At 42.4% G+C, this 16514-nt stretch overlaps 1 protein-coding gene across 2 annotated transcripts; it reads right to left on the bottom strand.

Annotated features, from left to right (window-relative positions):
* Positions 1–2676: 2676 nt before the first annotated feature.
* Positions 2677–16440, bottom strand: cenpe (centromere protein E). Of its 2 annotated transcripts, XM_049754078.2 has the most exons (50): positions 16299–16440; positions 15940–16052; positions 15767–15856; positions 15573–15691; positions 15357–15476; positions 15005–15086; positions 14866–14933; positions 14651–14725; positions 14415–14466; positions 14229–14316; positions 14004–14142; positions 13557–13676; positions 13311–13463; positions 13085–13235; positions 12898–12994; positions 12593–12827; positions 12475–12516; positions 12192–12359; positions 11994–12068; positions 11755–11823; positions 11347–11478; positions 11049–11226; positions 10815–10969; positions 10598–10696; positions 10368–10517; positions 10044–10127; positions 9796–9912; positions 9593–9709; positions 9309–9524; positions 9005–9082; positions 8442–8552; positions 8154–8327; positions 7784–7978; positions 7486–7698; positions 7178–7411; positions 6922–7113; positions 6748–6843; positions 6592–6672; positions 6324–6449; positions 6052–6246; positions 5775–5972; positions 5339–5551; positions 5052–5255; positions 4740–4916; positions 4527–4627; positions 4348–4445; positions 4093–4228; positions 3691–4028; positions 3576–3614; positions 2677–2808 (listed from the first exon to the last, which is right to left on the bottom strand). In XM_049754078.2, exons 1-50 carry the CDS (start codon positions 16352–16354, stop codon positions 2747–2749), a joined length of 6621 nt encoding a protein of 2206 aa, XP_049610035.1. In that variant the 5' UTR covers positions 16355–16440; the 3' UTR covers positions 2677–2746. The 2 variants fall into 2 exon arrangements, with proteins under 2 accessions (XP_049610035.1, XP_049610036.1); XM_049754079.2 differs by lacking the exon at positions 3576–3614.
* Between the last annotated feature and the right edge of the window lie 74 nt (positions 16441–16514).

Below are 16514 nucleotides of genomic sequence, written 5' to 3' on the forward strand. Positions count from 1 at the left end.
AGGAGCCTGAAGGCAGCGCTATCACGTGAACACACACATACCTGCCCAAATCAATAAACACACAAAATTTCACCCACATTGTCTGTTCCTGCTGGGGTTTTTTTTTTCCACAAACACCCTCAACCCATATCCTTTTGTATGGCATACACAAATACACTTCCCCACCTGTCAGGTAGGAAAGACACAGCAGCTCTCTGGCTTAACCTTTATGACAAGCTTTATCACATGCACTCATTTTTTAGCTAACAGCCAATCACCAACAGTTGACGCCATTTTGCCAACCATCATTCAAATTGTACCGAAGAAGCACAATGAACTGTAAATGTTACTTTTTACTTAGATTTGTTGTCAGCTGCAAATATAGCCACAAAAGCTCCAGTGAAGGAAAACACTTGCAGAAAATTTGCAGAACAAGAAGCAATCCAGAAGACTTGGAAAATGGAAGCATACCCATAAGACACTAAGCAAGAGTGGGCTGTTGCGTTTGTCTAGGCTAGGGGAGGTGTCTTCCTGCAACTAATTACTTAAGCAGTTGTCAAAGGTTCCAAGCAAGCTCTTGAATTCCAATGAAGAGGGCCGGGTGAACAAGCTGTGGGTTTTGCATATTTTATCACGAGTTCAACTTCTCTCGTGTAACCTTGGTGTTGTCGAGGCTGGCAGAGAGCCATTGAAAATCTACGCGTGTTGCCAATGGCGGGAGGCAATACTTGAAGGCATATCTGCGCTTGGCAAAAGGACATTTGTGTTGGAAATTGCGAATAAGAATCATGAATTTGTTTATTCTAGCAGCGGCGGAATTAACGAGCGGAATTTAGTCCACGGCTGAGATGCTGCAACTTGAACGTGCCTTTATTGTAATTGGAGTATTTTTAATTTGATGAGTTTTAATTAGTTGGACAAGCTGGTTGCTTTCTAAAAATGCTTAGTTTTTATTTAGCTTTAAGTAAACATATCTATTTTTTTCAGCAGCAGCCAAGCCCATGAAGTTTGAGAGCGAGATTTTTTCTTTTTTTTTTTTAATACTTGCCGGTGTTGATAAGACATTTTGTGAGGTGTCAAATTTACAAGACGTTTATTTTCACTTTTCTTTAAATGTCTCCCCTACCTTTGTTTGCACTTTCAATTTGCATATCAAAGTAATCCCATTGGGACTTTCTTTGCATATTTACATCTGATTTGGAACGTTAAATGAACATGTCAAAAACAGTCGTGTTTGTATCGTTCTCAAGGTGCGAAGACTCGCGAGCTTGTATAATTAGCAGCAGAACATGTAACATTGCCAAATGAACAAAAGAAGCAAAATTCAAACGGGATTCAAATAACACCAAGAGGCACCTTTCATATGTTGCCTTTCATACACATACTATTCAAATATTCCCATTTCACCTTTGGACCATAATGCTTGCTGAAATGATAGCTCTCTTTGAATAATAAAAGTCCAAAATATATATTGTGGCTATGCTTCTTAGCCAGTGGTGACATCAGGTCTCCTAAATTCCATCAGTTTCACTTTTGAAAGGGGGCAGAATGAATATTTTTAGATTGTTCACATTTGTGAAAGGTTCAAGGTCGTTTTTTTTTTGTTTTTTTTCTCTCTGCTTGACAAAAACAATCTGTCTCCTTAACGTCCCAGAGTTCAAAGTCACGATACAGTAAAAGCGATCTGTCATTTTACCTGACAGCGGAACGTCTACGCACTGATATGTTCATCCTCTGAAACCAGATTTAAACTTTTTTTTGTCACATGTTGATGGGGGCAGAAGATGGGGGGGAGGACTCAGAGGTCCCCCATTCGTGGTGACATGTTTGATGTGTGTTTTCTCACAAGTCTACAAATGAAATCGTTCGTTCGGCTTCTCCCTGCTGAAAGATAAGCTTAAAAATGGGATTATTGCTGGAGCCAGTATTTTGGATTGGCACACTGGTCTCCTGGGCTTACAAACATGATGGTTTGGTTTCTTCTATTGTACCATTAATTTGGCTTATTATTATTGATTAAATAGTCTCCTGTCATCAGTCTAGAAATGGTAACAAAGTCAAGCTTTAGCGAAACATGCCACAAATGGAGAAAACCAAGAACAGCCAGTTCGTAAAAAATGACCCCCGTCGCCCGGGAGGCCACAAAAGACCTCGGGACCAAGATTGGAACAACTGACTGGAAGCCACCCTCGCTTCAGCGAAACCTAGTTTTCATGACTCAATATTGAGGAAGAGACTGAACAAAAATAGCATAGTTCCGAGAAGTAAACCGGTTTTAATATTCACCTGGGTTATCTTTCTCTGATAATTCTAATTGTTTGATGATATCAAACATTAAAGTGGTGAAACAATGGGTAAAAGGAGTTGAGAGGGGCAAATCCTTTTTTTTTTTTTCCACGCCACTGTTTAATTCCAGAAATCTGTTGCATTTTTGAACGGTTTGATTTATACAATTCTGTAACTGAGCTCAGTGTGCCCCCTGTTGGCTTGAAGGTGACACTGTTATAGATTATTATGGCAACCATCCCAAAAAAAAAATAAAAAATCTTACATGACGGATGTTTAAGATTAAATGCACAGACCAGTCTGTTGAAAATTTGACCTCTCATAAGAGCACGCTCTCACTAGAAGAGAAAAAGCAAAAAGGTTTCCTCAGTCAATTTGCAGTTCCCACTGTGGAATCAACAAAATGGCAACTACAAGACCTCGGTTCTTTATTTAATTCTAAAAATACCTATTTAAAAGGAAAGAAGGAAAAATGTTGCGTTCACTGCGTGACACAATCTGGGACGTCCGACGACTGAGAGGCGCACCCATCCGAGGTGGCATCTGCAAAAACAAGGGGAAAAAAAAAACACTTTTGAATAACTGGTGTTCAGGAAGTAACCCCAAAAGTGCTCGTGGAAATACACCACTTTTCAAAGACTCGTAAAATTGTGCTTAAAACATCCCCCCCCCGGTGTGTTTGTTTTGCAACGGATCAATTACTTTGCCTTTCAGAAAAGCATTCAAGACCGATACCGATATATTGCATACTTTATATTTCGACAAACATTTTGGTAGAGGTTAGTTAACAGACATAAAATAATGCGGCGTGCCGGATTTGGCCCACGGTCCTCGAGTTTGACACCTGTGCTATAACAACATTGCTGGCGTCGGGCCGAAACCTCATATGTCTTTAGTCAATTTGGTAAATGAAATATTTTATCGCACAAATCTATACTTTGTACAAATATTTGACCAATCTAAAGTGTTGAAAATGGCTCGCTCTCTTTGCCAATGCCACGTTAATGGTTGAACATGCACGCCATTTTTGGCGTCTCCAGAAAAATGACAGTTTTGGAGACACGAGGATTTCTGCCCAATGCCAGCGATGTGTTACACGTCTGCCTGTCTGGCATCACCGAGGTAAAAAAAAACAACAAAAAAATCGCCAAGTGACACCTGTGGAGAAAAGTAAAGTCACCCAAAAAGGAAGACGGTTGCAGGCCCACTTGAGTGTGTCAGTGCAGTCGAATGAAAATGGTCACCTTCTAACTAAGCATTATTTTAAGAAAGTGACAAAATCCGCAATGCGACCGACGGCAGTTACCGACCGGTCTCTGAATCCGTTTCGACGGGAACGTGGGCAACCTCTGCCAGAGATAAACAGCCTTAAATTGCAGCTGAAGTGCACCCACTTCCAGCTATGATTTGTTCATGGCGGTTTACCTGCGCTGAGTCCAAGGCTGGAGTTATCGAAGAACTTTCTGGGAAATGTTCTGGAAAGCAGATCCGTGTTTGCGCCTTCGTCAAAAAATCGGCTTTTGGGAGAGTTGAGCAGGGGGATGCGTGGTGCATCCAACTGCCTGACGGGGGAGTCCGGGACCTTGTGGGACGTAAGTAGCAACTTCTTTGGTGACTGAGGGAGGAGGTCCGGGCACATGGGTAGTCCACGTTTGGTGGGGGTGCACGGCGGCGAAGGCTTGATGTCCGCTTTGACCATTGACTTGATCTTGAGCGCTCTGTTCTTCCATTTGCTAAGGTCCGCCTGCTGACTGGAAATCACGCTGAGGCGGAACACAAACACGTCAAGAGGGAAATCGGAGCGATGCGGCCGGCCGTTTGTCTTACCTTTCAAGCTGTGCGATTTTAACTTGAAGCTGTTTGACCTCCTCCTCCAGTTTGCTGTTTTGGAGCATAGCGCTGCTCTTGATCACCACACCACGCGGGTTCATAAAACGGTCACAAAGCTCCTCACCCTTCAGGACTAAAGAAGCATTCAAGAAACATGGGAGGTAGAAAATGATTTTTCGATAATCGATAAATAAGAAGTGATTCAACAATAATCGTTTTTTGTGCACGATAATGTGAGAGCCGCCGTCTTACATGGATCTGCTCCTTGCTGCTGCACCACCCTTAGCGATTCCTTCAGTTTCCTCACCGACTCTTCCTTCATTTGCAAGGCGGCGGTCATCCTCTGGATCCTGAAAGGTAATCGGGGAGCAGAATGTGAAGAGCGGCAAGAAAAGACGGTACAGCGCCGGTTGTGGCCGGTTCTTCCTTACTCTTGTTGGTGTTTATCAGAAGCAACGCTCAACTCCATTGTCTTCATGTACAACTGCGCTTGGGCTTTCTGCAGCTCGGCAACTGAAGGCGATGCACGTTCCTATCAGACAAGAGCATGAGTCGTGAAAAGTCTGAAGCGTTTCATTCCGCTAATCCCGAATGACATTCCAGATGGCTCCTCGTAGTTTTTAGGTGGCGTTGTTGGAACCAACCTCAGATTCGTGCAGTTGGCTCTTCAGGATTTTCACGTCGTTCTTTAGTTCTTCAGCCTTGACCCGATTCTCCATAAGCTCGGTCTCAAGTTGCTGAATGGTCTTCTTGTAGCCAGAGATGCAAGTGTTGTTTTTTTGCTGCGTCTCTTCGAGCTCCTTGTTCTTGAGACACAACGCCTGATGAAGAAAACGGCCATTTACACGTCACGAAAATTGAAAATGTATACATGCATGAAGTGCTTCAAATAAATGGAGAACATTATGACTGATTGAAGCTCTTCACAGTTATCAATCTGAAATGATGAGACTTACTTTGACTTTCTCCTCAGATTGCTGGAGTAGACTAGTAAATTCTTGGTTGTTACCGAGCAAAGTCAGCTCTGGCCTTTCCGGGTTCTCCTCCAGCTTCTGCCGCAGAGAGACACGCTTGCTTTTTTCTTCTTGCAACTGGGACTGAGCCCGCGCCGTCACCTGCTGCAATTCCTGATACTGAACATCGCGCTCGGTAAAGATGCTCTGCAGGGGGTTCAGAGAGACGTGGAGTGAGCACTTTCCTCAGAGTTAGGTGAGAAAAAAAAAAATGAGAGCACAAAACTTACCTGCAAAAGCATTTTTCTGTTTTGCAGCACCGCAGACCTGCTGGCGGCCTCAGCGCTAAAGAGGCCGTGCATCCTACTGGCATCTAAAGGTTGTCTGGCGTGCTCCTCCTGCACCAGCCCTGAGAACCTTGCCCTCTCTTTGTCCTCAGCAGAAACTTCATTGTGGTAAGAATCCAAGGCTGCATCGAGGGTCTCCAAAATGTGGCCCACTTTCTGTAAAACAAGGCATGTTTGTCATTTTTAAAAGCATCAAAGATTAAATGTGGAATTGCCTATATTAAGAAATTAAACCGCCACTAAAAAAAAAAAAAAAAAAAATCTTACGTTGGACTTAGAACATTGATGTTAAAAAATGCTTGAAAAAAAAATAATTAGAAACTAGTTCCCCATTCTAAATGATTATTGGGAACACTGTCGGTGAATTTGTGAATCTCACCTGCACGTAGAACTGCCTTTTGTCGATGAGTTCAGCCAATCTGTGAGTCTGCTCTGAGGAATAGTCCAGGTCTGGAGGAGAGTCGGCTTTGCAGCGCAACACATCCTGCAAGTGCCACTCCTCAAAGATGGTCGCATCAATTTGGATCGACTCCCGGAAAATCCTCTTGAATTCTTTGGCCTCTACCTGAAGGGCATCCTGGGGGGGAGAGAGAATTTCATAAATCCTGCGCGGGCTTAGCGAAAATATCACATGGAAGGAATAGTTGGTTATTTACAAGCATAATCTGGAGCGTGCTAAGATTCTGCGCTCCCAGCCTGTAGACCACGTTGGCGACTTTCCGCGTGGCTTGAGGAAAGGAGTTGTACTCCTCGTTAGTCACAAAAAGTTCCGCCTTTAGGCTGTCGCCTTCGAATGCGGGTTGAAGCTGGCCGGTTTTGTGTATAAATTCCTCCAGGCGTCCGAATAACTCCTGCAAATGGTCGGACAATCGTTGTGATGTCAAAAGAAAAGCGAAAATGATTCGTCCACACTCGGCGATGCATTTACCTCAAGTTGCAAAGTTAAGTCGCGCAGCCTGGATTGTCCCGTCACCTTGGAGGCAGTCAAGTCCTGCTCGCAACATTTAAGCTTCTCATTGAGTACGGCCACGGTTGCGTTTGCTTCCGCCAGCAACTGAAAAGGTGAAGAAAAGCAATGTTCAAAAAAGTGTACATTGACTCTTTTCTGGGCCATGGCAATAATAATAATAATAAATATTTTCTTTTGTACAGATATCTCCATTTACATTGCAGAACTAAAAGTGGAAAAAAGAAACCTGCTGTGACGTGGTCGCCTCAATTTGAACTGCCGTTTGATTTTCCTTGATGCTTTTGAGCTGCTCCTCCAGCTGCTGCACCTAAAGTATTTGTGAGAAAAGAACATGGTTGGATGAAAAATCCAGTCACAATGGAGCTTTGACGAGCATCTCCACCTCTTGTCGTAGGTCGCTCTCCAATTTTCTGGCCTCGGCCTGCTGCAGCAACCTGGACTCCTTGTGCTTGTTCTCGCTCTCTTGCATTGTGGAGACCTTCAACAATCATTTGAACGTTTACCCAAGCCACTAGCCCGGAATTACAATTCGACACGCCAACTGTGCTGTGCTCACCTTGTCCTGCAGCTCCGTTTCAAGCTGTTTTTTCTCACGCTCAACTTCTTCCAAGGTCTCCCGCAACTGCGCGCGCTCCTCATCGAGAGACTTCACTCTGCAATCGAGCTTCTTTAACTCCTCCGACGAGCTCTGATGTCGACTTTCCAGCTCGTCTTCCATCCCTTTGACCTTCTCAATTAAATACATTTTCTGCAAACAAACGCTCGACATTAGTAACAACAACAACAACATGAACATTTCAAAACAATCCTACCTCCGTTTGAAACGTTTCAGTCACACGCTCGAGCTTGGCCGTGAGCTCATTTTTGTCCTGTCTGAGTATTTCCAACATCTCCTGCAGCTGAGCTCGCTCCTCACTCAGCGACGTCACGCCGCAATTCAGCTTTTCCAATTCATCAGTGGCGCTCTGAAGCTGACGTTCCTTCTCATCTAGTAGAACATCTCTCTCCGTTTCAACTCCTCGGAGTTTTTCGGTTAAATGCATTTTCTACAAAAGATCCAAAAAGTCTTTGTTTAGTGAGTTGTACTGTAACGCAGAGAGCATTGCAAGATCTTACAAACCTCCTCTTGATAGGTTTCCACCACATCCTCTAGCTTTGCTAGAATCTCATTTTTGTCCCGTCGGAGTAGTTCCAGTGTCTCCTGCAACTGAGCTCGCTCCTCACTCAGAGACATCACTGTGAAATTCAAGTTGTCCAGGTCCTCAGTGGAGCTCTGATGTTCAACTAGTAGAGCAGCTTGCTCAGCTTCGACCCTGGCAATTAAGTGCATTTTCTACACACACACACACACAAAAGAAAAATGCAAAAATCAGTGCCTTTGCTTTAGCCAAGTGTCGTCTCAGTACAAGATGACCAACCTCCGCTTCTGTCACCTCCTCCAGCTTTACTGTCAGCTGATTTTTCTCTTGAGTGAGCATCTCCACCGTCTCCTGCAGTTGAGCTCGCTCCTCAGCCAGAGCGGCAACTTTGCGCGTCAGGTTCTCCAACTCCTCAGCCTGTTGGGCATTTTTCTCCGCTTCGTCACACTCCGACTTGTCTGTTAAAGCCCTTGTCTGTAAATCGGACGAAATAAATAAAACAATTAATGATTGACAGAGGCCCCAACACTACTTTTGTGTGTGTGTGTGTGTAAAATACATATTAAAGGCTGAGGTTTAAAAAGACCTCACGATTACTAGAAGACTGAATTCCATTTCTTGCGTCAAATCAACTTCAAATTGACGTCACCTCCAGTTGTGCTCTGAGCTGGCTTGTTTCCTGTCCCAGTGCCTCCAGTTGCTCATGCAGCTGATGTCGCTCTTCACCGAGAGAAGTCACTTGACAAAGCAGCTTCTCCATCTCAGATTGGAGGCTGCTTCGCTCTGCGGTGGCACGCTCAAGCTCCTCAGACAGCCTCTGAACCTGTGAGGATGTGAGACTTCACTGGAATGACCATGACTGTGTGCACACAAGAGCTAAGATCTACACAGAAAGAAATCCATGGCCATATAAAAAAAAAAAAAAGTTTGTTCTTGCCTGATTTTGAAGTTCTTGGCATTTGTTTTCATTCATTAACAGGTTGATCTCTTCCTGGAGAAGTCGGATCTTCTCTTCTGCTATTGTGAGCTCTGCTTGAGTCTCAGCAGTCTGAAAATCCCCAACATGAACAAAGACAGTGTTCTTAAATAAAACCATACACAGAAAATTTTTGTTTTTGTAGAGCATACAGATACGATTCCTTATCATGATAACACTGGATTACGGTTTTCAAGAGGCCCACTTACTCCTCAGTGAATTATCGGAAACATGCATTAATTTAAAAGCAAACCTACCACCTTGACAATAAATTCCGCACCTTCAATAGGACATTAATCCAAAACGAGAATAGCAAGTTAGTGATGTACTTTTTTTTTTTTTTTAAATTGAATGTATTCATCGTTTCCATTAAGCAGCTGTTTTGGCACCATCTGATGGCATGTTAAGATGTTCCAGAAAGAGTAGAAAACTTTTTCAGTGACTCGCTGCGTAAACAAAATAAGGCAGATCGGCAAATTGGTAGATCACAAATTGACCAGATTCGAGTGTCAGCAGAACCTTACCTGTGCATTCTGTTGACCCTCGAGCTCTTTCAGCAACGGCAGATCTGACTCGATCTGTTGCTGCAACCCACACTGCATCTAAAACACATCAACATTTGAATTGGATCTCCAAGAACAAGGACGGGGGCAACTGGGGTGACCCATAATTCATAAAAATATGACATGCTCCTTTTTGTGAGGCGTCATGAATATTGAAAATTGCAGTTTTGTTATGCATCTGATTGGGAAATGCGTCGTCCTGGGACATTGTAAAATCGATGGATTACTATGACTAACCCACATTGATCTAAGTACACTCCCTTACCATCTCCATATTTTCCTCCAGTTCTGTCCTGAGCTGCATCTTGTCCTGTCTCAGGTGCTTGACCGTCTCAAGCAGCTGATCCCTCTCCTCGGTGAGAGACGTCACTCTGGACAGCAACTCCCGAGTCTCTTCCGTCAAAGTCTGACGTCCGGTGTCCTCGTTGAGGTCACCCCCATTTGCGTTTGCAGTTTCAAGCTCTTGGCTCAAAATCTTAATCTGTTTAAAAGAAGGTTTATTTTAGAGGCACCAGCGGATAGAAAACAAATGGGTAGGACAAAACCTACACTTTGCTTTAAATCAAACTCTTTCTCCTCAGTGATTTTGACAAGATTATTGTTCTTGTGCTTCAGCTCTTCAAGCTCATCTTGAAGGGACTGGAGAAGAGTTTGAGACTCTTCAACCTAAAAAATAAAAAAGGAAACAATTGACTGGAGGTTTTGGGTATTTATGAAAACGAGTCCAATTTTTTAAGGTGCTTTCAACAAACCTGCTGCTGCAGCTGAGCTTGTTTCTCTCCAGCCGATTGCTCAATATCATCATTTCTCTCAACTTGCTCTTGAAGCTGAGATTGGAGGGAATGTAGAAGGCTTTGATTCTCTGCAGCCTAATATTTAACCCCCCCCAAAAAAGTACATCAATTCAGTTATATAGAGGGAAAAAAATGTATTTACCAAAATCAATTCATCATCTGCAAAAATGGATTTTGCCATGTGGAAAAGCAAAGCCTTCACTCACCCCATCAATAAAGTGCTGCAGCTCTCCCTCTAGTTTGTCCTTTTGCTGGTTGACTACTTGTAGAGTCGCCTCAAGTTGCTCTTTCTGAAACGGGGAGAAGAAAACATGCCTGGATGTGGAGACTTCCGAGGGGCCGACAAGGCTGAAATCTCAACTGACTCAAACATGCAGAACATAAAATAAAAAGACCAATAGGAAAGTAGTAACTTCTTTTTAAAGGTTGCAACGCTACACCAAGTCAACTTTGCGATTGAAAACCACAAAAGTGTGATATGAATAAAATTTGACTTTTGTTAGATATGGCAAATTTTGGCTTTGACTTACTTGTGCTTGCAACGTCTCAAGCTCTGCAGTCAAGTCATCCGAAGGCTTTTCAAAGTTGTCTGTTTGTGACTCTTCCAGCTGCTTAATCCGTTCTTTTAGAACAACTTTTTCCCCGAGTTCCGTCCTGAGCTCCTCCTGAAGCTCGATCATCTGTTTTGACGACAATAAATGAGCAATGAGGCTTTGGCCTTGGACACACCCAAAAAGATATTAAGATGGCGAAAGCTGACCATATCTATATTTTCTTGCAGATCCATCTGGAGCTGGTCTCGCTCCGCTCTGAGAGTCGCCACAACCGATTCGAGCTCCTCCAACTCTTGAGAAGAAATCTGCAAATGAGACAACAAGGTTTTGAAGCACCTGTATGGACTGCCTTTGCTGTCAGTACATCAAGGGCCACCAAATATTCAATTTAAAACTCTATTTAAGTTTGGTTCATAAACAAACCGGTTTCTCTGGATTGTCGGCTTCAAATGTGGGAGCCTGAAGAGACTGGAGTTCCTCCACTTGAGCTCTGAGGACACCCTCAGCTTCTTGAGATGCCGCAAGCTCCTTTTTCAGCTCGGTCACTGTTCTCTCAAGTTCCACGCTCTCCATCATATCTGCGTACGGAAAACATTGCCATCAATCTGAAAATCCGCCGCGGTCGGGATTAGTAGGGCCCATTTTGTAAAAACCTACTTTTGGGGACTTTGCCATCAAGTAGACTGGTTAGCTTCGTGTTCTCGTTAAACACGAGGTTGAGCTCTTTCTGGAGATCCGCCTGCATCTTCTTGAATTGTGATTTTTCGGCCTCAAGTTGAAGACGCAGGCTGTTGACTTCAGCTTCCATCTTTTCGTGGCTGTCAGTCAGGGTGATCTGATGAGAAGATGAGGACGACAGGAAGAGTGGGCTCACGAACAACAATCTTTTTCCAGGGGGATCGGTGCTGATGAATTCAAGTTCAACCTCCTTTGCCTATTTTTGTTACCTACATACCTTCAACTCTTGCAAGGCAATGTTTTCGCTGCGCAGAACTGCCCATTCTTTCTTTGTCTCTCTGCCGAGGGCCTCCGAGTCCTCGAGAGAAAGCTGAAGCTTTGCCACTTCTTTGGACAAATCTTTGCCACACTAAAAGAAGGAAACAAAATAGCCCTTTGTAGATGTGTAAAGGTGAGCTACTAGAAAAAAAAAAAAAAAAAAAAAAAAGAAGAAATCCGGATAAATTACTGCTTGCAGTTAAATTTTTTATTTATTTTGATAATATTTAATTATGGCAATACAAAAAAGACACTTTAGACGAAAAAAAACATTCAGCATTACCTTGTCTGTTATTTTCTATTACTCACTGTTTGGATAATGTTACCTACAAATGTGAACTATATATAATGTGTAAATACTCCATACCATATTCTGAAGATCATCAGCAATTTTGGTTTTCTTCCTCAGCTCTTCAGAGACGGTCTCCAAATTTGTCTTTTAAAAAAGAAAAACAAAAACATTTGATTTTATTTATGCACTGCCAAGACTTAAAAGTGTATAGCAATAAAAGTATTTTTTTTTTTAATCAAATTGAACAGTTGAAATTACTTCGCAAAATAGTACATTTTAGTCCTATTTAGCTGGGAAAAAAAAAGCCTCCTCACCTGAAGTTCCAAGTACTGAAGTTCTCGGGATTCCATAGCTTCCTTCAATGAGCTAATTTTATTTTTCAACTCGCACTGTGAGATCACAAACAACGGCAAAATGTCAACATCTATTTACAAAGCAAGACATCCATCCGCACAGGTATTGAAACAGGGAAGTCAATTGCTTTCTTTTTTTTTTTTTTTAAATATACGTACCTCCTGTTCGTTTCTCATCTTCTCCTCAAGAGATATGAATTCCTGCAATTCCGTTTTTTCCTCAAGCTCCTGTGAAAGTGCAGTTTTCTCCGTCTCCAATATTTGAGTGCGCTCCCGGGCAAGGTCCAGCGCCTGCTTGAGATAATCTCGCTCAGACGCCAGCATATCCTAAAAACACATTCAAACAACGAGAACTCATGAGGTCATGGTTTATTTTTTTCATTCTGACACGACTGTTTATGCTGTTTCCGTTCCCAACAGTAGAATTGAAAATCATATTTACCATTTCAGTGGCTAGAATCTCATAACGCTGATCGTCTTCCAGCTAGGGCGAGAAAAAAATAGAGTCAAATAAAAGCAGCAAAGCGACCAAGAGACTATGAATTCAGTTCACGACGCACTTGTTGACCAGAGTTCAACAGCTGTTCCTCAAGTTGTAGTTTTAGATCTGTCACGCGGAGCTCCAGCAACTGGACTTTGTCTACGGCCTGGGATTTTTCCTGCATTTCGCTTTGGAGCTTGAGGTCAACTTGGGCTGCCTTCTGCTCCATTGCCACGATTTGATCGCGGGCTTGCTGATTTTGCTGGCCGACAGTTTGAAGTTCAACTTCCAGCTCTGCCACTCTTTCAGCCGCCCTAAAACGGTCACCAATAAAATGAATAGACGGCAAAACTCACGACAGGATCATTCGAATTGCACAAGTACCTGCTAGCCATGCTCCGGAAAGTCACAAAGTCTTGACATTGGCTTGTGTCATCTGACGACTCATCAGGAATCTCCCAGTCGCCATCAAAGTCTTCATCTGTTCAAATCCCAAATTATGAACGTCACTCTCAATCTTGCAGTACAAACAAATGAACATGCATGATGACTAAGCGGTTCTTGTCCTTACCTTCGATCTGCTCCATCACAGAGGAGGAATGGACTTTCCTCTTCCGACTGACGGACGCAGCAAAGCTACGGTCCGACAGACAGTCTTCGCTGGGAGACGGGTGGGCCAAGCGTAGCATTTTCCCTCCCCACGTAACCCGACGTTTGGGAACCTTCAAAACAATCATCGGAAGGGTTGTTAAGACAGCAATGAAGGAGAGGATTTTCTTATTTTCATTCTTAGTGACCTTTTGAACACAAGTCAGGTTGTTGCTTGTGACCAGAAGTTTGGTGAGGTTTCTTATTCGGTCCTCTTGCTCCACTTGAAGTTGATGTTTTTCTTGGAGAAGTTGAGAGAGCACCTCTTTCTCCGTTGCCGTGGTCTGTGTTATGGAGGAAACCTGCAGGGTGGGAGTCATTTGGTCAATACAGAAAATGATTCGGATATGCGATCCGTGGAGATTGAGGAATAAAAATTAAAAAAAACGTCATGCCTCATGAAGTCGTCTCTTGAGGTCGACAATTTCGGTGCGGTATCTTCTGAGAAGCGCGCCGTCATCTGATACTTCCGTGACATGTGGATCATTTTTCATTTTCTTTGCAGTGCTGGCAAACTGTAGAATGAAAACATACGAAGATCATTTAAACACTGATATAAAAAAAAAAATAACTAAACCGTTTCAGTTCTTAGTCCAACATGTTTATGGGTATCACACACTCCTGAAAAATGATTTAGGAACATCTTGTTGGAGGTATGTAATTGCATTTAAAGCAAATGTAAAAAGGCCAAATATCTTCAGCTGAACAAAAAAAATAAAGTAGAGGTTTGTGGTTGGTTTTCCAAAAACACACCATTTGAAAGCTTACTTTCGCTGCCTGTAAATTGAAAGTCCTCGCAAAAATAATATCGTAGCATTTGGAATGACATCATTGGTGTGAACCTGCAGAGTGCGGAGCGTCTCATCAAGCGTCGCAGTGGTGATTGTGCACAAGATGACCGTTTTGGCGTTTCCGCCGAGGGAGTTCTGAAGAATCCGCGTTAACTTGCTGTCTCTGTAGTTGATGAAACTTCTGGAAACACTGCCATGTGAACAATGATTCAGCATTTTAGGACAGAATACAAAATGTAAACAAATCCAGTACATCTTCCCACTTGACATACGTACCTTTGGCTTTCTTCACTGAGCTTCTTGATCACTTGGCCAAGTGTGAAAAGGCTGCGATTGATATTGCAGCCTTCCTTCAAGCGTGTACCTAAAAAGTGGATTCATTCAAGTCAATCCAAGCATTGTTTATCCTCAAGTCGACGGAGCATTAAAGCAAGTGTGCAAAAAAAAACTCCAGTTGTTTACCTTCGGCCCCTGTTTGGCTTGCTCTTTCTGATCCGGCCAAGTCAACTAAATTCTGAGACAGGGAGGGGAAAGAAATAGAAGGATCAAATGAGAATCTAATTTAATTTATTAATCATGCACTTTCAATTTAACAGCCACTGTTGACAGGGTTGTAATAGTGGAATAAAATGGAATGAACAGAGGGGGGGAAAAAAGAATATACTATATACTATGCAAAACTATATATGCCGACTTACCAAATGGGAAACGATGATGGCGCCGTCGGCATTTTCCCCTGGTCCCAGGTCACTTCTTTCACGACTCTCGAGGATCTAAAGCACAGTAGAGCATTGGTTATTGCTTATTTTGATAATCGTTTATTTTAGATCATTTAGTAGTCCTTCATTAAAAATACAACCATGGACGATTTTTAAATTAATAAATTTTCAAGTGAATTGGAATAGTTGCTAACCATTCGAAAGACGGTGTGCGAGCGGCTGCTGCGCTCGTTCATTTCCGTCTTTCCGTAGTGCCGGTTTTCTGCAGGGTCAAATACACAATGAATGAATCACTGTACTGTATATCCAGATGAGACAATTCCTCAGACTTACTTTCTCCTTTGCGAATCCAAGCCAGTGCTTGTGCAGAGGAGGTCACCAGTTCCTCAGTCAGGTCAGCAACATAGATGGTTTTCTGCCGATAAGTGTCGATAAGAAATATGAAGATTCAAAATTAGAAATGAAAAGCTAGCAAGTGTCTCGGGATTGTTGCCTTCATCCATGGGACTGTCGCAATATCAGATAAAAATATCACTATGCATGCTAATGGATTATGCTGTCCCTTTTTGACCCTGAAAATAAATACATTTTAAAGCTTTGATCTTGGTACCAGCAGAAAATGACATGATCAGCCCCCAATTTACAAGAATATAATGACATGTAGAATCAATAAAAGACAACTTACATTTAAACTCTCTCGGACTTCCAGAGGTTTTCTTTTCCAGCTATCTACTAGCAAATCTGTCACGGTTTCATTGTATATTTCCATGTAAGACACCCTGAGAAGAAACTCCTTCTCTGGACACTGGAGGCCAAACAGAACATTGTTGTTAAAATTAGACAAAAAAAACCCCGCATAGCCTATCACAAAAAGATGAAATAAATCTCCAATATATTTGACCTTTTTAATGGTTTCAAAGACACCATCAATAGCGAGTGGTATGACACCGGGAACATGGTCACTCCCCATCATTGTGAATGTCTTTCCAGAGGATGTCTGACCGTAAGCAAAGATGGTTCCTGTTTAAAGCAAAAAGGTGACACACGTGCACAAGAACATGTTTATATATCTCACTTGAAGGTGCAAACACTAACCGTTGTATCCTTGCACAGTTGAAACAACCAATGGCTTTGCGATTTCCTGGTACAGCTGATTGGTTGTTTCTTCAGGAGTGAACACTCTGTCTGTATACAAAAGATTTCACGATATTCTCACTGTAGATTTAAAAAGAGCATACAAAGTCCATTGTTTTGCAGAAAAGCCATACCAAAACTGAAACTCTTTGTTGAGCTCCCATCATCAATCTGATGAATTGATTTCTTATCTGTTTTCCAAAAAACTTGAACAGGCGCTGCTTGTTCTGATGGAACACCTTCTTCTCTGTAACAAGGAAACATTGTTGTTTCATGGAATTAACGTTTTTCACCACTTTGCTTTAACTAAGGCGTTAACAAAGAGTCGCGTATCATTAAAGCCATTCACGGAAAAATAACGCTTGCAAAAGAGTTGATACATCGTTTTTTAAAAAATGTAGTCCACCGCTGTTTAACTTAAGCGTCGACGTTATCTTATCAACTTAGTCTATAAAATGAGCATTTTTGCGGAAAAAGTTACATGATAACTCACCTTTTAATAATCGGACGCACTCGAACACACACTTTAACGGCTGACTCCTCAGCCATTTTGCTGCTTTATAGCCCCACAAAATCAAACTAAATTCTTCTTGCCAACCTTCTTTCCGCAACGCACCCGAGTTGGGTCGTTTAAGAATTCAAATATCTTCTTCTATTGGTAAATAACGGAGGCTTACAGCGTGTAGACACACTATCGCCATCTACTGGT

Source organism: Syngnathus scovelli, chromosome 2 (genome assembly GCF_024217435.2).
Source record: "Syngnathus scovelli strain Florida chromosome 2, RoL_Ssco_1.2, whole genome shotgun sequence".
Classification (NCBI taxonomy): Eukaryota; Metazoa; Chordata; class Actinopteri; order Syngnathiformes; family Syngnathidae; genus Syngnathus; species Syngnathus scovelli.